This window comes from Oncorhynchus tshawytscha, linkage group LG34, assembly GCF_018296145.1.
Source record: "Oncorhynchus tshawytscha isolate Ot180627B linkage group LG34, Otsh_v2.0, whole genome shotgun sequence".
NCBI classification, from domain to species: Eukaryota; Metazoa; Chordata; class Actinopteri; order Salmoniformes; family Salmonidae; genus Oncorhynchus; species Oncorhynchus tshawytscha.
Window position 1 is genome coordinate 4820001 of NC_056462.1, and position 20000 is coordinate 4840000.

Sequence of the window (20000 nt, forward strand, 5' to 3'; positions counted from 1 at the left end):
TAGATTGGTTGGGCTATTTACAGATGGACTATGTACAGTTGCAGCGATTGGTTAGCTGCTCAGATAGTTGATGTTTAAAGTTGGTGAGGGAAATAAAAGTCTCCAACTTCAGCAATTTTTTCAATTTGTTCCAGTCACTTGCAGCAGAGAACTGGAAGGAAAGGCGGCCAAATGAGGTGTTGGCTTTGGGGATGATCAGTGAGATATACCTGCTGGAACGTGTGCTACGGGTGGGTGTTGTTATCATGACGAGTGAACTGAGATAAGGCGGAGCTTTACCTAGCATAGACTTATAGATGACCTGGAGCCAGTGGGTTTGGCGACGAATATGTAGCGAGGGCCAGCCGACTAGAGCATACAGGTCGCAGTGGTGGGTGGTATAAAGTGATTTGGTAACGAAACGGATGGCACTGTGATAGACTGCATCCAGTTTGCTGAGTAGAGTATTGGAAACTATTTTGTAGATGACATCGCCAAAGTCGAGGATCGGTAGGATCGTCAGTTTTACAAGGGTAAGTTTGGCGGCGTGAGTGAAGGATGCTTTGTTGCGAAATAGAAAGCCGATTCTAGATTTGATTTTGGATTGGAGATGTTCATTATGAGTCTGGAAGGAGAGTTTACAGTCTAGCCAGACACCTACGTATTTATAGTTGTCCACATATTCTAGGTCGGAACCGTCCAGGGTGGTGATGCTAGTCGGGCGGGCGGCAGCGAACAGTTGAAAAGCATGCATTTGGTTTTACTAGCGTTTAAGAGCAGTTGGAGGCCATGGAAGGAGTGTTGTATGGCATTGAAGCTCGTTTGGAGGTTAGTTAGCACAGTGTCCAAGGAAGGGCCAGAAGTATACAGAATGGTGTCATTTGCGTAGAGGTGGATCAGGGAATTGCCCGCAGCAAGAGCGACATCATTGATATATACAGAGAAAAGAGTCAGCCCGAGAATTGAACACTGTGGTACCCCCATAGAGACTGCCAGTGGTCCGGACAACATGCCCTCCGATCTGACACACTGAACTCTGTCTGCAAAGTAGTGGGTGAACCAGGCGAGGCAGTCATTTGAGAAACCAAGGCTATTGAGTCTGCCAATAAGAATACGGTGATTGACAGAGTCGAAAGCCTTTGCCAGGTCGATGAAGACGGCTGCACAGTACTGTCTTTTATCGATGTCGGTTATGATATCGTTTAGTAACATGAGCGTGGCTGAGGTGCACCCGTTACCGGCTCAGAAACTGGATTGCACAGCGGAGAAGGTACGGTGGGATTCGAAATGGTCAGTGATCTGTTTATTAACTTGGCTTTCGAAGCCTTTAGATAGGCAGGGCAGGATGGATATAGGTCTGTAACAGTTTGGGTCTAGGGTGTCATCATATCGCTGGCACTACCCTTAAGTGAACTGGTAAAATGGACTCTCGCCCACGCAGTGGGCTGCACTTTCATAGTACATTTCTATCATCAATAACAAAGACTTACCATCCAACTCCTCAGGCATCAGCTCCCTATCCTGCAGTAAACAGATAGAGAACGGAGATTAAGAGAGAGTGCTCTGTAAATCTCTGCTCCATTAAAGCAGAGTACTCCCCTGAGAAATACACCCCACTTTAATCTATTTTTTTTAATAGCGTATTAAGGTAACATGCATATCATATCAACCACCGCCGCGTGCCTGACAGAGACCCTAATGGGATTACTCCACGACATGCCTTTCTAATCTGAGAAATGACATACACACACATTATGTGCAAGAATACACTCATGCTCACGCTCACACACACACACACACAAAGTGCAAAATGCTCTCTCTCTCGTTCCCCCCTCTCTCTCGCTCCCCCCTCTCTGTTTCTCTCTCGCCCCCCTCTCTCTCTCTCTCTCTCATCCCTCCTTCTCTCTCTCTCGACCCCCTCTCTCTCATTCCCCCTTCCCCCTCTCTCTTTCTCTATCGTTCTCCCTCTCTCTCTCGTCCCCCCTCTCATCCCCCTCTCTCGCTGTCGTTCCCCCCCTCTCTCTTTGCTCTCTCATTCTCTCTCTCTCTCTCTCTCTCTCTCTCACACACACACACACACACACACACTGCCTATGAACCTACACAGACTAATTATTAACACATGATATCACTCTCATCTCAGGTCCTTAATATACACATACATCAATTAATACCACCCTTTATAAGAGACAAGAAGTCAACTCTGACGCCACACCAGTGTTTCCCCTATATTCATTTAGCAGCGGTGCACCGGCACTACTAAATCGTGGCCGTCACTGAAAACATACAGTGGGATCCGAGATGATTAGAAATAATGACTGTATAAAATACATTATGACAATACTAAGCTATAATGTATATATTATATGAATAAAAAAATATATAAATTATATGATTTTATACTAGTAGAATTTGTTCAGAGAAAGATTTTGTTTCAAAAAGGTCAATTATTGACACCTCTAAAGATTATTCTTATAAATAAGGTAGTCAAAAGTTTAGTATTTGGTCCCATATTTCTAGCACTCAATGACTCCATCAAGCTTGTGACTCAACAAACATGGATGCTCGTTGGTTACAAGATCATGCCCTCAAGACATGCTAACCTCTCCCCATTACCAAGAACATGGAAGGTTACCTGTCTTGGGGGTTTGATCTTTGACCCTCTGTAATTTTCTCACTCAACATTATTCACGATTCTTTCAGGATTATCCGTAATCATGGTAGCGTCCACATTCATGTAGAAGTGTTTAGAAACATATTATATTATTTTTTTTACAATAAAAGTGACTCCGAAATGACAGAATACGTTATTTACCATTAATTTCTATTGGCTACAGGATTATCTGAAACACAAGCTAAACGAACTGCAAATGCATCCAACAAGTTTAGAGTCACAACTTGATGTAGTCATTGCGTGCTAGGAATACGGGACCAAATACTCAACTTTTGACGACTTTCTTTCATAAGAATTAGAATCCTTTGTACCCTTACCTTTTTGAGAAGAAGATGTACTATTTTGAGCATACAATAAATATACTGTAGCTCAGTATTTGAAGTGTTTATTTCATACAGTCATTATTTCTCATCTTTATCAAGGGTATCAATCATTTCAGACTCCAGCGCTTAGTGGATGTCTGTGTCCCTTTAGCCCAATTTGCTGCCTGAAAATGACATCTAAAAAGGCACTGCGTTGGATCCCCCCCTACATATCGAAACAACCTTCTCCACATTTTCAAAGTGAAAGACATTTATTGATCATTTTCCAAATTAAGTAAAAAAATGAAGAAAATGTGTTGGCAACATATGTCTTCACACCCCAGAGTTAATCCTTGGTGGAAGAACCTTTGGCTGCCGTTACAGCTGTGAATGGTTTTGAATAAGATGAGACTTTCTACAACTCTTAGGGAAACATACTGTACTGGATTTGTCCGAATTACACCGGCTCAGTCAATTTGGTTGGGAATCCTTGATAGACAGCAATATTTCGACATTGATTTTGATTTTGAAGCAATTTTAAGTTAGATGATCATCCAGGTGCTTCTTCGCAAACTTGAGTCAACTTTTTGGATGAGATTGGTCTCTTTACGTCTGGCGAAATCTATTCTCTGGAGTGATGATTCACGCTTTACCAACTAGCAGTCAGACGGACGAATCTGGGTTTGTCGGATGCTAACGGCTAGTTCCATTGGTTCCAGTGAAGGGAAATCTTAATGCTACAGCATACAATGACAGTCTAGACAATTCTGTACTTCCAACTTTGTGGCAACAGTTTGGGGAAGGCCCTTTCCTGTTTCATCATGACAATAACCCATGCACAAAGCGAGGTCCATACATAAATGGTTTGTCAAGATCAATTTGGAAGAACTTGACTGGCCTACACAGAGCCCTGACTTCAACCCCATTGAACACCTTTGGTCAGGTCAGAGTCAACCTCTAAAATGCTCTTGTGGCTGTGTTCCAACAATGCAGCAATGTTCCAACATCTAGTGGAAAGCCTTCCCAGAAGAGTGGAGGCTGTTATAGCAACAAAGGGGGGACCAACTCCATATTAATGCACAGCTATTTTCAGATCTCGAGATCAGCTTTAAGTCCGGTCTCGAGATGTTCAATCGGGTTTAAGTCCGGGCTCTGGCTGGGCCATTCAAGAACATTCAGAGACTTGTCCCTAAGCTACTCTTGCGTTTTCTTGGCTGTGTACTTAAGGTCGTTGTACTATTGGATGGTGAACCTTTGACCCAGTCTGAGGTCCTGAGCGCTCTGGAGCAAGTTTTCATCAAGGATTTCTCTCGATTTTGCTACGTTCATCTTTCCCTCAATCCTGACTAGTCTCCCAGTCCCTGCTGGTGAAAAACATCCCCACAACATGATGCTGCCACCACCATGTTTCACCATAGGGATGGTGCCAGGTGTCCTCCAGACGTGATGCTTGGTATTCAGACCAAAGAGTTCAATCTTGGTTTCATCAGACCAGAGAATCTTGTTTTTCATGGTCTGAGAGTCCTTTAGGTGCCTTTTGGCAAACTCCAAGCGGGCTGTCATGTGCCCTTTACTGAGGAGAGGCTGCTGTCTGGCCACTTTACCATAAAGGCGTGATTGGCGGAGTCCTGCAGCGATGGTTGACCTTTTGGAGGTTCTCCCATCTCCACAGAGGAACTCTGGAGCTCTGTCAGAGTGACCATCGGGTTATTGGTCACCTCCCTGACCAAGACCCTTCTCCCCCGATTGCTCAGTTTGGCCAGGCAGCCAGCTCCAGGAAGAGTCTAGGTTGTTCTAAACTTCTTCCATTTAAGAATGATGGAGGCCACTGTGTGTTTTGCTAACCTTCCACAGCTCCGTGCCTCGACACAATCCTGTCTTGGAGCTCTATGGACAATTCCTCCGACCTCATGTCTAATCAATTGCATTTCCCACGGGTGGACTCCAATCAAGTTGTAGAAACATCTCAAAGGATGATCAATGGAAACAGGATGCAACTGACCTCAATTTCAAGTCTCATAGCAAAAGGTCTGAATACTTAAGTAAATAAAGTATTTCTGTTTTTTAAATGTATACCACATTTGAAAATATGTCTAAAAATTAGTTTTCCCTTCATCATTATGGGTGTATTGTGTGTAGATTGATGAGTAAACACTTTATTGAATACATTTTAGAATAAGGCTGTAACATAACAAAATGTTGAAAAGGGAAGGGGTCTGAATACTTTCTGACTGCGCTGTATATATATGTATGCACCCTTAGTCATGGCAGATATATTATGACTGTGGCTGGTGGTAAGGCCAGGCAAAGCTCAGAGCACTGGGACAATTCACAGTTCTCAGAAGACTAGAGGCAGAAACATGCTAAAGTCAATGAGTCTTACTGAACTCACAGATGGGCCTGTAGGCTAGATAGAAAACAACGGCATGCTAGATCCATCTGCGGATCCCACTGGAATGCAGACGGAATTATTGAGTAGAAAATGATATTTTGTGCTTCATGTCTTTCTGTCTGTGTTGCAGTGACACAGGCTAGAAATGGCAACAAGTGAAGTTGAACTCCCTCAGCACATATAGGCTATTGTAGATCCAGTATAGAAAACGTAAGATGCTTATAAACGTTGAATCTTTCTTCCACAAAGACAGGCCCCACAGGCTAGGAGAAACAGAAAGGCATATAGCATGCAAACAACACTGAATTTTGGTAGCACGAAGGCTAACTTGCATTGGAGCAGAATACAGATCAACCTGGTCTCAGAGCATTTCGTATTATTCTGTATGTTACATTTTGTATGGCATGTATTCATTTGTGGATGTCCATCACCCACTTCGCATGATATGGTATGAATTACAATTCGTATTATATGTTACGAAATTGCAAAGCATACAATATGTTACAAATTTGCAAAAATTCTAGCTAGGTGGCTAACGTTAGCTAGCTGGCTAATGTTAGGTATTCTAGGGGTTAGAGTTGTGGGTTAGGGTTAAGGTTAGGGTTAAGTTTAGGAGTTAGGTTAAACGGTTAGGGGAAGGGTAGCAAAAAAGTAGTAAGTAATTGAAAAGTTGCTAATTAGCTCAAATACTAAAGTTGTCCATGATGAGATTTGAACTCGCAACCTATGGGTTGCTAGACGTTCATGTTATATGCCCATATATCCACCCAGTTTTGTTTTTGCCTTAAGCAACCATCTGTCTTATGTAACCACACCAAACGTAAAACAAACTAATATGAGTATCCCAGATTTACGTTTACTATGTTATGTCTAGTCTATGAGACCAGGCTGTACAGACAGCCTACAGGTAGCTCAAAAGACACATACGAGACATGTTAGCCACATTTAAGTACGCTGTCATACATATCAATGACGTACATGAATGGCACATTTCAACAAGGATAATTGTGCAAATGGCTACTAGCAACTCTGCCGCCCTATAAGAATTCGTATGTGTCTCCATGACGTTTTTAGGCAGAAAGATGTGCGCAATGGACATTACAGGAAGGATGATGCTATAAAGTGGGACACAAGCTACAAAACACAGGCTGCTAAGGAAACATGCTACAGTACACATGTGGATCACATTTCGGCAGACATATCAGGGTCAAGCTTAATGTCTGCAGGTCACGCCAAAGGTCAGCAGCAGACACAAACACAACGCATTCGCAGGTCTCCCTTGGGAAAGAGGTCCTCTGACCTCAATGGAACTTCCTGGTTAAGGTTAAATTTAAAAAAAAAAACTCAGGCCAAAAGGATGTTGTTCATCTAGGCTACTGTTAAAGGTCACTCTACAAATGTAAAGCACCTGCAATTGATAAACTCCCCCCAAATTGTACTTTGACGACATACTTAGGTAGAAGCCTAGTCTTTGAACACCCCATGTGACAATGCATAATTTGTGGTAAACGTTGAATGCCATCTTTGTTTTTGAATTTCTAAAGATTAGAACGGCATCAACTAGCCAATGTAAAATAAATAATACCCTATCAAAATGGTCAGGCGTCGTAAAAGCAATATAATATCCAACGGTCTACAGACACGCTACGTGCTCCTGTGCTCACGGTAGAGGAGATTCTGGCGTACACAAGGAGACATTTAGATGGCAAGGTCGGCACACATTCATTTGATTTAGAGAAGATTAGACAGTATGCCCAAAGTCAAGTTTCCAATCATCAGTCAATACACAGACCCATTAACAATTCATTCCAATCTACTTGCTTTCACATGGGTGGCTGAGCAAAATGTTTAAATAACCATTGGACATAATGAACACACAAAAGAGCATACACGGACAGTCAGTGTACACACATGAAGAACGGGTACGCACACACACACACACACACACACACACACACACACACACACACACACACACACACACACACACACACACACACACACACACACACACACACACACGCACACACGCACACACACACACACACATCTGCACACATGCAACACACACACACACACACACACACACACACACACACACACACACACACACACACATCTGCACACATGCAATACACACACACACACACACACACACACACGCACACACACACACACACGCACACGCACGCACACACACATCTGCACACATGCAATACACAAACAAATGTGCGTTAAAACTCACGTTAAGAAATTGGCGGCAAAAATGCCATACATTTTGCCTTACACATGTCTATATCTCTGTCTTACTGTCTAACATATTCATCTGGACTGTGTCTGTTTGTCTGTCTCTCTGTTCTCATTATGGCTAATGAAGGATGACAGTGAGCCTTGCTAACGGCGTTATTAATACTTGCGCCGAGGCAGGGATTAGAATGCTATGGGGTGGGGTAACCTCCTCTCACTGTGTGTGTTCAAGCACAGAAAAAACAAATACTCTATGGCAATGTCACTGCAAGGGCAGGGTGGGCCAAGGGAGGTACTTGGGCAGAGATACGGCTGCTAATTGGGGAAATTGGGTTGTGGTAGCCTGGATGTCAATCTGTTTGTGCTTCATCCAAACTGCTTAGTGCTCATCACACTTTTGATTGTCATGTTTTAAAAAATTTTTATGAACGATTTTACCCACGATGTTCCTTGAGTTTCACGTTTTATTAGTTGTCAGTAGAGGATGCACATGGTATACGCCGTTCAACCAAATGCTTACTTGCAGGTTCCTTCTGGACAATGCAACAACAATACGAAATAATTCAAGATAAGAATACAAGCATAAAGTAAATGGCTCAGTAGAATAGAACAACGATTTTATCACGAGTATAATACAGGAAGGCACAATTTATAATATTTACACGTGTATTGGGGAAGGGGTGATTGGGGGGCAATTGTTTCAATCAACTCCTTTGTTTTGCTGACGTTGAAGGATTGTTGTTTTTCTGGCACCACAATGCCAGTTCACTTACCTCCTCCCTACAGGCTGACTCGTCGTTGTTGGTTATCAGGCCTACAACCGTGGTGTCCTCAGCAAACTTGATGATGGAGTTTGTGTCGCGCAAAGCCACGCAATCGTGGGTGAACAGGAAGTACCGCAGAGGACTGAGGACACACCCCATGGGGGACCCCTATGTTAAGAGTCAGTATTGAGTAGGGGTTGTTGCCAATTCTCTGATATATACGTGTCAGCTTAGGGTCGAGGGAAGGGAATTGAGATGTGAGAAATATGGTTGTTTTTCATTTTCAGTTGGTTTATGGATCTGTGTCCAGGTTGCTTTGCATCAAAACTGTAAATCACCCCAGAGGTCTAAAAAGGCGACAGTGTTACTGACCTGTCCAAAGAGAGTGTTGAGGTAGGACAGGTAGACAGCTGCTACAGAGCCCTGGCTGTGGCTCCTGCCGCTCTTGGAGCTGTTGCCATTTTCTCCTGCCTTGGGCTGGCGGAGCGCGGGGCGCCCAGGGGCCCCGTGTCCAGAGGAGGTGTTTGATGACGTGCTGTTAGGGGGCGGAGAGAAGGAGAATAGGACAAAAGGGTCTGACTTCATCTTTGTCAACATTATCATTGTGTCATCACCGTTATCTTTGCGAGTGGGTCTCACTTACCTCGCTCTGGGTGAGGGTGCTCCTCCCTTTTTTGTCCCTTTCTGAGACATGCTGAGGGAGAGAGGGAGAGGGAGATGGAGAGGGAGAGGGAGAGGGAGAGGGAGAGGGAGAGGGAGAGGGAGAGGGAGAGGGAGAGGGAGAGGGAGAGGGAAAGGGAAGGGAGAGGGAAAGATGAAGGGAGAGGGAGAGGGAAAGGGAAAGGAAAGGGAAAGGGAAAGGGAAAGGGAAGGGAAAGGGAAGGGAAGGGAAAGGGAAAGGGAAAGGGAAAGGGAAAGGGAAGGGAAAGGGAAGGGAGAGGGAAAGGGAAAGGGAGAGGGAGAGGGAGAGGGAGAGGGAGAGGGAGAGGGAGAGGGAGGGGAGAGGGAGAGGGAGAGGGAGAGGGAGAGGGAGAGGGAGAGGGAAAGGGAAAGGGAAAGGGAAAGGGAAAGGGAAAGGGAGATGGAGAGGGAGAGGGAGAGGGAGAGGGAAAGGGAGAGGGAGAGGGAAAGGGAAAGGGAAAGGGAAAGGGAGAGGGAAGGGAAAGGGAAAGGAAAAAGGGAAAGGGAAAGGGAAAGGGAAAGGGAAAGGGAAAGGGAAAGGGAGAGGGAAAGGGAGAGGGAGAGGGAGAGGGAAAGGGAGAGGGAAGGGGAGGGAAAGGAAAGGGAAAGGGAGAGGGAGAGGGAGAGGGAGAGGGAGAGGGAGAGGGAGAGGGAAAGGGAGAGGGAGATGGAGAGGGAGAGGGAGAGGGAGAGAGAGAGAGATATTCTTTAACCAGGGGCAACGCCTTTGCCAGGGTTGCAATCCGAGCCCTGCACTCTTCAATATTTACATCAATGAATTGGCCACTATTCTAGAAAAATACTCAGCCCCTGGTGTTAGTCTCCACAATTCAGAGGTTAAATGCCTGTTCTTTGCAGATGACCTGTGCCTCCTGTCACCCACAGCACATGACCTACAGCAGAGCCTGGACCTGCTAGAGCAGTACTACCAGACCTGGGCCCTGGCAGTAAAACCCCAAAAATAAAAAATAATGATTTTCCAGAGAAGATCCAGACCTCAGGGAAGTACAAAATATATTGAGTACTGCACACACTACAATACCTTAGGTTTAAAAGTAAGCTCATCTGAACACTTTCACGAGGCAGTGAATAAACTGAGAGAGAAAGCATGCAGGGCATTCTACACCATTAAAAAAAAAATTCAAATTGAAATACCTATAAAAAAAATGTTAGGCGAAAACGAATTGAATGTGTCATTGAACCAATTGCACTTTATGGCAGCGAGGTGTGGGGTCCACCTGCAAAACAAGATTCCACCCAATGGGACAAACACCCCATTGAAACCCAGCATGCAGTGTTCTGTAAGATTCTCCTACATGTCCAGAGGAAAACTACAAACAATGCATGCATGGCAGAATTAGGCCAATATCCACCAATAATAAAAACTCAAAAAATACCATTTAAGTTTTGGAAAATCTAAAATATAGTCTAAAAATATAGTTACCAAGCCCTGCAATGCCAGCAAGAAAAAGAGCCCCCTCATCCAGCTGGTCCTGGGGCTGAGTTCACAAACCTGTTCTACTAACACACTGAAGCCTCAGGACCAGAACATCCAATCAATCAGGATAAACCAAATTACAACACAGTCAAAACAAAACTAATTCACTTGTTGGGAAACACAAACACAAAGCAAAATGCAGTGCTATCTGGCCCTAAATCGACAGTACACCATGGTCAAATACTGATCAAAAACTTTGAAAAAACTTGACAAAGTACAGGCCCAGTGAGCACAGCCTTGCCATTGAGAAGGGTAGACACAGGAAAACCTGGCTCCCTGTAGAGAAAAGGCTGTGCAACCCCTGCACTACAGCAGAACACGAAACAGCGCTGCAATTCCTGACAAAAGGCCTCTCTGATGAGAATAGGCTACCTGTCCTGTTGGGGGAGGACGCAGAGCGCTGTGGGTTGGCGGCTCTATACATTGCTGCCTGCCATAAGATGAGGGACAGTGTCTGACAGACCAACTGACCTGCACATGTCCTTTATGCCATTGTTATTGTTCAATGTATGGTTATTTTGACCCTTGATTACTGTTGTTACTGTTGTCCCGTTGACAATCTCGATTATTATTATTTGAATTGTGTTATTATTGTAAATCTCCAAAGTAAGCTTTGGCAATATGTACATTGCTACTTCAAGCCAATAAAGCAAATTGGAGAGAGAGAGAGATGCAGAAGAGCGAGAGAGAGATGCAGAAGAGAAAGAGAGAGATGCAGAAGAGAGAGAGAGATGCAGAAGAGAAAGAGGGAGATGCAGATGAGCGAGAGAGAGATGCAGAAGAGAAAGAGAGAGATGCAGAAGAGAGAGAGAGATGCAGAAGAGAAAGAGAGAGATGCAGAAGAGAAAGAGAGAGATGCAGAAGAGCGAGAGAGAGATGCAGAAGAGAAAGAGAGAGATGCAGAAGAGAGAGAGAGATGCAGAAGAGCGAGAGAGAGATGCAGAAGAGAAAGAGAGAGATGCAGAAGAGAGAGAGAGAGATGCAGAAGAGCGAGAGAGAGATGCAGAAGAGAAAGAGAGAGATGCAGAAGAGAGAGAGATGCAGAAGAGAGAGAGATGCAGAAGAGAAAGAGAGAGATGCAGAAGAGAAAGAGAGAGATGCAGAAGAGCGAGAGAGAGATGCAGAAGAGCGAGAGAGAGATGCAGAAGAGAAAGAGAGAGATGCAGAAGAGAAAGAGAGAGATGCAGAAGAGCGAGAGAGATGCAGAAGAGAAAGAGAGAGATGCAGAAGAGAAAGAGAGAGATGCAGAAGAGAGAGAGAGATGCAGAAGAGAAAGAGAGAGATGCAGAAGAGAGAGAGAGATGCAGAAGAGCGAGAGAGAGATGCAGAAGAGAAAGAGAGAGATGCAGAAGAGAGAGAGAGAGATGCAGAAGAGCGAGAGAGAGATGCAGAAGAGAGAGAGAGATGCAGAAGAGAGAGAGAGATGCAGAAGAGCGAGAGAGAGATGCAGAAGAGAAAGAGAGAGATGCAGAAGAGAGAGAGAGAGATGCAGAAGAGAGAGAGAGATGCAGAAGAGAAAGAGGGAGATGCAGATGAGCGAGAGAGAGATGCAGAAGAGAAAGAGAGAGATGCAGAAGAGAGAGAGAGAGGGATGCAGAAGAGAGAGAGAGATGCAGAAGAGAAAGAGCGAGATGCAGAAGAGAGAGAGAGAGAGGGATGCAGAAGAGAGAGAGATGCAGAAGAGAGAGAGAGATGCAGAAGAGAGGGAGAGATGCAGAAGAGAGAGAGAGAGAGAGATGCAGAAGAGAGAGAGAGAGAGAGATGCAGAAGAGAAAGAGAAAGCGTGAGGGATGTAGAGAGCGAGAGGAAGACAGAGAAACTTATGGCTGCACGTTTGAGTGACAGATTAATGCCTTGTCATCGCACTGTGTTGTCAGAACTAGGGCCCGGGATTAAAGGCTGCCTCTCAGACAGTTGGCACGGACACGTCAAACAGAACACCTTAACACCCCCCGACCATCTCAGATGCTCATGAATTTGTGCCTTAATGCCCCTCGTTTGAACATGTGTTGTACGGATGTTGAAGACATGTGATGTGCAGAGACACACGCCAACAAGGCAGTGTTAGTCTGCCTTCTCCTGCCCAGGGACCACAGATCATAATGACATGAGACAAGCAGAACAGGTAGGCCCTATAAATTACAATTAACCACCTAATGTGCCCCTCCGCGCAAACCAGAACCCCCTTTACAGTCCGGCAATATAACAGAAGAGAGATTGTCTCCTTCGAAAGCAGCAATGCGAGCAGCACACAGTACTGATTGCAACTCTCTGAGCATGCTGTCTCCACCAGAAAGGAAGAGACGAGGCGAGAGGATTTACTCTGCCCCAAAATCAGTCCACGTGAGATAATCCATTTTCGTATGGAGGTCCGTGAGCAAGTACGTGAGGCTTATTTGATCGAATAGAAGTTTCAAAATATTTTGTCTGTTACAAATGTACTGATATAAGTGGATGCATTCCTTCAACTTTGAGAAAAACTACTTTGTTGCGCCCGTTGTTTACACGCGTAACTGCCCTCTCATTGGATAGAATGGTCCCACCTGATCTCGCCTGCCTTTAATCATTGAGGACATGTATTTCCATTGTTAGAGCAGTCACTCGGCTATCTTTATTACAGATCATCTTTGGTCTTCCTACTAACTCCTCGAGCTCTCTGGGTGTTTCACCCATCTAGCCTATCTTAACAGTTGTTCCTCTCTCATAGCTAGTTCAGGGAATGATTGAAAACAACTGGAAATAGGAATGTGTGAGCAGTTGGCTGGTACTTGGTAGTTAGTGCCATATTGTCTGTATAATTGCTCGAAATCACAGTAGGCCGGGGGCACCTTAATTGGGGAGGATGAGCTCATGGTAATGGCTGGAGTGGAATCAGTGCAATGGTATCAAATACATCAAACACATAGTTTGATACCATTCCATTCGCTCCGTTCTAGCCATTATTATGAGCCGTTCTCCCCTCACCAGCCTCCACTGTACAAAATGGATTCCAAGATAATGAGGGGCTTGCGCACGCACACCCACAGCTAAATTGATACAATTTCCATGGTGGCGCATTCATAGTTAACAATGGGCCTAACTGGTGTTTGCCTCAAGAACAGCTTTCCTCCTGAATGAGCAAAGTACCCATCAGGGTAAACAAACAAACACACGTGTGCACGTTCGTACACGCGCAAGCACACATACAGACACACGCACACTTCTGCATGAGCCATTAGAGACAGCATGAGCTGCTCCCTAAGTGGCCAATCGCTGTCAATCACCAAGTCGACACAAGCAATTTCAGATCCTAATCACGCTAATTGAAATGACGAACCGGAGGACCAAGGGGGGGCGTAGTTAAAGCAGAGGTAATGCGGATGATGTCACAGACCGGCTGTGATCCAGAACTGGTTAGCTGAGGGTCTCATCCTTTGTCCTTTTTTTCCTCTTCAGTGTTTTTCCCTATTTAAAAAAATGTCCTCCTGTTCCCTTGCTGTTCATCTGCATTCAAAAGAAGATCAATGCCCAGATGGCTCAGCTACTCTCTTCTCGTCCAATGTCTTTAAAAAAAAAACACGGTACAATAGGCCTGGCTGCCTCCTCCTCTTCCTATCGATCTCCACCACCGATTTTGTGTCAAGACTCAGAAATCAGACTCCCCTTCGTTACCGTTTAGGGAAGGGGGGGAGCTGGGGGTCCAGAAGAGGAGAGGGAGATGGGTGGATTGTCTTGTCCCGCTGGCTGCCCCGTCATCCTCCTATCAATGGTTACATCTTGTCATTTCCACCCGTACACCCGCCGTCTCGCATCCCACACAATCAATCTCCTGTGCGGGTTGTCATTTCAGTGCCTTCTGTCCTGGTATCTGCTGGCATCCTGTCTGTCCGCCAGTTCCTGTTTGTTACCACCGGTAATTGTCCTTTTCCATTCGGACTGTACACTTCGCACTGCCCAAACTCTCTGGGGAAATTCCAAAGAGGGCTACAACACATGAAGTCCTATTGACGAATGGATAAATGTATCTATTGATGAGCCAATCGATTGACGTAAACACAACACAAGCACAATTTAGCCAATGGTCAACAGCCCTTGACCTCCTCCCCATCCCTCTATCCTCCTTACCTTCAATATGCAGCCAGAAGTAGAAAGGAAGAGAAAAATAGAGAGAGAGAGAGTTTCCCCCCTTTTATCTGACAAGTCCAGGCGTTACCGTTTGGCGCGGACGTGTCGACCGATAGGAATTAGGAGTGTAAACCCCTCCAGCCCCTCTACCTTCCCCCTCCTCTGCCTCGCCAGATTATGCAATAAGAAGGGTGATTATCCTGCTAAATATGTCTGGATTAGACTTTGAGATGCGTGACCGAGTCACTGTCTTGAGGACAGAGGCGTGAAATTACATTGTAGGGAAGTCGTGTTGTGCGTAAACAATGAAAACAGTTCAGTGTATCTTTTTGGGGGGGGGGGGTTCTTTCTTTGAGCCACCGGTTCACAAGCTGACATTTGTTCAGGTAGACCTTTGATGGACTTAAGCACTGAGCTTGTCCTTTTTTTGTTAACCCTCAGGTTACAAACATTGCAGTTACCTGGTTATTGTGGATGACTGTAATCGCTCCTCCAAACTCATCTCCTTTGCAACGTTCTACAGAGTTTCTACATCTGCATCGCTTGCTCTTTGGGGTTTTTAGGCTGTGTTTCTGCACTTCGCGACACCTGCTGATGTTAAAAGGGCTTTATAAATACATTTCTTTGATTGATTCACCGAAGTGTCACTGTTCAAACTTTTGTATTCCTTTGCTACTCTGTCCGAAACGTAGTTGTCATTTGCTTCCTCACTGCTACAACTTTGTTTCCCTCATATTGTTTGAGCTTCTCAAAATGGTGGTCTGTGGACAGGTGATGGTCCTTGAGGTGCTACCTCGGCACCAGTCAGAAGGCTTTAAACACATTTCTGGAAAATTGTAATACAGTAGGCTAGATGCATGGGAATCTAGGCTACCGCGCAACCAGCTAAACTGCGCTGTGGTGCAGAAAGGTATACATGATGTCAGTGCAAGTTTCCGTTTATAGAAGTCTAAAAATCACCCTTCGTCAATGTAGTGGATTGCGCGATAGCTAAGTATGCAGAATGTCAGACCTCTCTTGTTCTGGAAAATTGCGTTAGCTTACTGGTGGGCTGCCAAACATGTTCGTTCGTCTCACCGTGCAGTCAGCGAGGGGGAGACGTTTTGGAACCACCTCTCTATCCTACCTTTTCTACTGCACTGTCGTCCTGCACTGTCGTCCTATACCGCCCTCTCTTGCCAAGCACTGGCGCAGTAAGGCAGCTCTTTGGAGGTGAACTGTTTCCCAATGCTATTCGAAACCTCGCCACGCTCAGATATGCTTAGTCCGGCCAAACAAAGGCCCTTATTTAGCATTCTGCCGTTTGAAAAGCGAGTAAACACCCTCCTTTCCACCTGAAAAAGAAATGGGGTAGCAACAATGTTGTCACATTACACGCATCAGTCAGCTCCCGGTGGACTGTGTACCTTGGCACTGAAATGTTTACTAAAGTGGAAATCCGCTATTGCAGCTCACTGCCTCGCTCTTGCCTCAAGGCTGTGGTGCAAAAACAGGCCAAGCCCAGTTCGTGTTGCCTTTTCAAGAGATCGTTGTGCCTCGTATAGTGTTTGAGTGCTTTTCAAGTGGAAATAGGGATTATCTGGTGAGAGAAATGCCTTTGCAAGTAAGAAGACAGGGCTCAAACTGATGTTGTGTGTATGGGTGTTTGTAGTTACAGATATGTGTTTGCGTCGATGAGGTGCTTTGCCTTCGGTAAGTGTGCTGGGTGGGTTGAGCATAATGAAGCGTCCCATTATTGGTGACTGATAATGCCATATCGGGAGCTAATTACCTGCAACGTTGCCTCATTAACCACAACAGGACGGCACCGCCGTCGGGCGTTGGCCACAACACCCAGCCACGTCACACTGTCTCTTAATCTCCCCTCTCCTCCTTTCCCTTCCCTCCTCTCTTCTTCCTGCTCTCATCCCTCCATCTTTTTTCGATGGCCTTGCCTTCATTTGCTTTCCTCTACCACTCCTTCCCGTCTTTCTCGCGGATCGTACTTCATTAAAAATCTTTGAACGTCATATCGTGATGCTTTGTCTCGGCATTCCCTTCTTGATTCCCCCTTCTCCTTAATCTCTATCTCTCTCTCTCTCTCTCTCTCTTCTCCCACTTGTGGCTCAATATGTCTGTCTGTCTGTCTGTCTGTCTGTCTGTCTGTCTGTCTGTCTGTCTGTCTGTCTGTCTGTCTGTCTGTCTGTCTGTCTGTCTGTCTGTCTGTCTGTCTGTCTGTCTGTCTGTCTGTCTGTCTGTCTGTCTGTCTGTCTGTCTGTCTGTCTGTCTGTCTGTCTGTCTGTCTGTCTCTTCCTTTCTAATAGACTGTAGCTCTCTCTCTCTCCTACGTCTCCCTCTTTCTCCACGTCCCCCTCTACGTCTTTCCGCAGTCACCTTCACACTCCATTCTGGAGCAGTTGGCTTCTCTCCCTTCATCCCGTTCTCCCTCCATCCCTCCATACTGCACATGTCCACTGCCCTGCCTCTGGGCCATGCTTCCCCCCTGCGCTCTACTCGTTTATTTATGGAAATATGCTGATGGGGCTAACACAGGTTTAGAAAAAAATACACCAGATTACAAGGAAAAGAGGGAGGGAGAGAGAGAGCAAGAGAGTGAGAGCGTGGAAGGCAAAAGATGGGTTGGGAAGGAAGAGCGAAAGAGAGCATACTATTAATCATTGACCTGTCATTTATCCCAAAAAGCAAGCAAACCATTCATCCTGGACAGTGAAGAAACAAGAAAAAAAGAGTTGAAAGAGAGAGAGGAAAAAGTATAAAAGTGTGTCACGAGTTTGGCAGTACGTAATTGGGTCAGTTGCAAATAAAAGTGGCTGAGTTAGTGCTGAGTTTGACTTAGAGGTAGGCACCCCATCATCCCCAGCATGAGGCTAATTGAATGCCCGGAGAGATGAGGATAGAGGGATTCGAGGAGAACCCCAAACATCCCTTCCTCCCACGGGTGCCACACTCAGCTCTTCAAACCGATCCCTTACTACGTAGGCCCACTGCATCACTCAGAATGGAATGCTAATCTTCTCCCTCCATAATACAACGTGGGACGGTAATGATAATGCCACCAAACTCCACAGGGATCTTTATCAAGGCTAAAGCTCCAGCAAACGAGAACAGTCACAAAAGTGAGAAAAAACAATGTATCATGTTTATTCTTAAATCCTCGGGGGAATGCGTCTGTCACTCTGTCACGAGGCGTTTTATTTCACCGTTGTTCTACACCGCTGGCTCAGCTGTCACAAATGTAACAGAAACTGAAAACTTGCTTGATGAAAAGAAAGAGAGAGAGAGAGAGAGAGAAAAAAAGGGACGTGTCTGGCCGTTCCTCTGCCAGTCAGAGTTAAGGACAATTCACTGGTCGGGTTAATAGAATCTGTCTCTGTCAGAGGAGGTGTGTGTAGAGGGGGTGGAGGGAGAGAGAGAGCGAGGGAGAGAGAGAGAGAGAGGGAAAAGATAAGTGCCCAAGGGACTCAGTGAGAGGACACTGAGACATCGACTGAACACCACCACTCGCAAGGCGGCCAATGATCCTTCCCTTTAGGCTGAGCAGCAAAGTAGAACACAACACAGCAACAGAGAATACCTCAGACGCTGAGGTCCTGTCACCTTTACTCCCGCTCCCTCTCTCATCATCACGCACACCTGCCACTATCGTTACGCGCACCTGCGCCTCAAGACACTCACCTGGACTTCATTACCTTCCTGATTACCTCCCCTATATCTGTCACTCCTCTCGGTTCTGTCCTCAGGCGTTATTGACTCTGTTTCTGTTTCATGTCTGTATGCTTTTCGATTTTCTTGTTTTGTACTCTGTTCTATTCATTGTTACATTTGCATTCCCTGTACTTGCTTTCCGACTCCCAGCATAGACTTTACAGAATAACTTCTCACCAATAGGAAGCAACAAGGATTTTTTTTTTTTTTTTACTGGTGACGTCAGGTCCAAGTCCCGCTGCCGAAGCAACCGGGGTTGCCTCAGCTGGCTCGGCAGGCTCCCATGCCTTAGTCGGCTAATCAGGCTCCCAGCATCAGCTGGCTCTACAGGTTCCCGTGCCTCAGCCGGCTCTACAGGTTCCCGCGGGTTTTATACTTTTAGTAGAAAATGGGGGTGCTCCATGACGCCATGTAATGTCTGTGCTCACGGGGGCGTGGCCACTGACTGATCATAAGTTACTATGAAAAACAATGATCTTTTAGAAGACTAACATCACATTACATCTTTCCAAAAGTATTCCTATACTCAATCATGTATTTTATACAACATTCAGATTCAAACCCCATCATTGAGAAGTCTATACAAACAAAGAAACAGTCATGTGTGTCTCCTGTCCTTCACGAGGTCACCAAATGAAACAAACTCGATATGATTAAGTGTCCACGGACCACTCCAACTGGTTGGAATACAGAAATATTGTTACATTATTCAACCTTTTGAGGTTACCGTACAGCAAAGTCTTTCTCTGTGTTAAACAAAGTGATTCTCAACTTTCAATTTTGGCAGAGTGGAGAAAGCAGTTTCGGTATTTACGACCATCATAAACCTATGGTGGGAGAGAGAGAGAGAGTGAGAGGGGAGGCTATGATCCTCATGACAGCCGGCTCTCCAGGTTCCCACGCCTAAAGCAGAAGTGACCGGCCCTCTCCTGGTCCTCGGGACCCTCCCTCTGGCCAGCGTCGTCCGGCAGCTGGAGCCGTACAACAGGGAGGGGGTACTGTCACGTTTACTCCCATTCCCTCTCTAAGACGCTCGACGTCGCCGGTTGTCTCATCATTACGCACACCTGTCACCACCATTACGCGCACCTGCACCTCATGACACTCACCTGGACTCCATCACCTTCTTGATTACCACCTCTGTATCTGTCACTCCAATTGGTTCTGTCCTCAGGGGTTATCGACTCTGTTTCTGTTTCATGTCTGTACCCTTTTCGTGTTTCTTTTTTTGTACCATCTTCTATTTATTATTACACTTGCACTACCTGTACTTGCTTCCCGACTCCCAGCGTGGACGTTACAGGTCCAACATATTAGTAGACCTGCCATGAGATTCTCAGTGGTTGTAAACACAAAACAATAGAGCAATATTTCACACCTCTGGGTTTATAATCAGGTATCAAAGCAGTAGGCCTAACCTATATCATGTACATCCCCATATTTCAAAAGTATTGATTCATTGTTACACAATTCAGCTGTAGTATACAGCACCTTCCAAATCCAAAAGACAAAGGGAAGAGAGATGATAAACTGAACTGAACAGAGACTGTTCAACCAGAGACTGCTCTCAACTAAGCTCAATTAACCTCAATCAGCCAGCAGAGTTACATTGAAACAATGCAGATAAAAAACAATGGGCAACAGCAAAACTCAG

At 45.4% G+C, this 20000-nt stretch overlaps 1 protein-coding gene across 3 annotated transcripts in view; it reads right to left on the bottom strand.

Moving 5' to 3' along the window:
* Nucleotides 1–15969, bottom strand: part of LOC112231765 (calcium-binding protein 2-like) — a 29283-nt gene extending 13314 nt beyond the window's left edge. The window contains exons 1-4 of one of the 3 annotated variants that reach the window (XM_042311811.1): nucleotides 15768–15969; nucleotides 9002–9052; nucleotides 8731–8893; nucleotides 1470–1500 (exon numbers count right to left, since the gene is read on the bottom strand). In XM_042311811.1, the coding sequence (XP_042167745.1) occupies nucleotides 1470–1500; nucleotides 8731–8893; nucleotides 9002–9051 (244 nt within the window). In that variant the 5' untranslated portion in view covers nucleotide 9052; nucleotides 15768–15969. Of the gene's footprint in view, nucleotides 1–1469; nucleotides 1501–8730; nucleotides 8894–9001; nucleotides 9053–13853; nucleotides 13955–14641; nucleotides 14770–15767 lie in introns of those variants that run through there. The other 2 variants (XM_042311810.1, XM_042311812.1) reach the window with 2 other exon arrangements.
* Between the last annotated feature and the right edge of the window lie 4031 nt (nucleotides 15970–20000).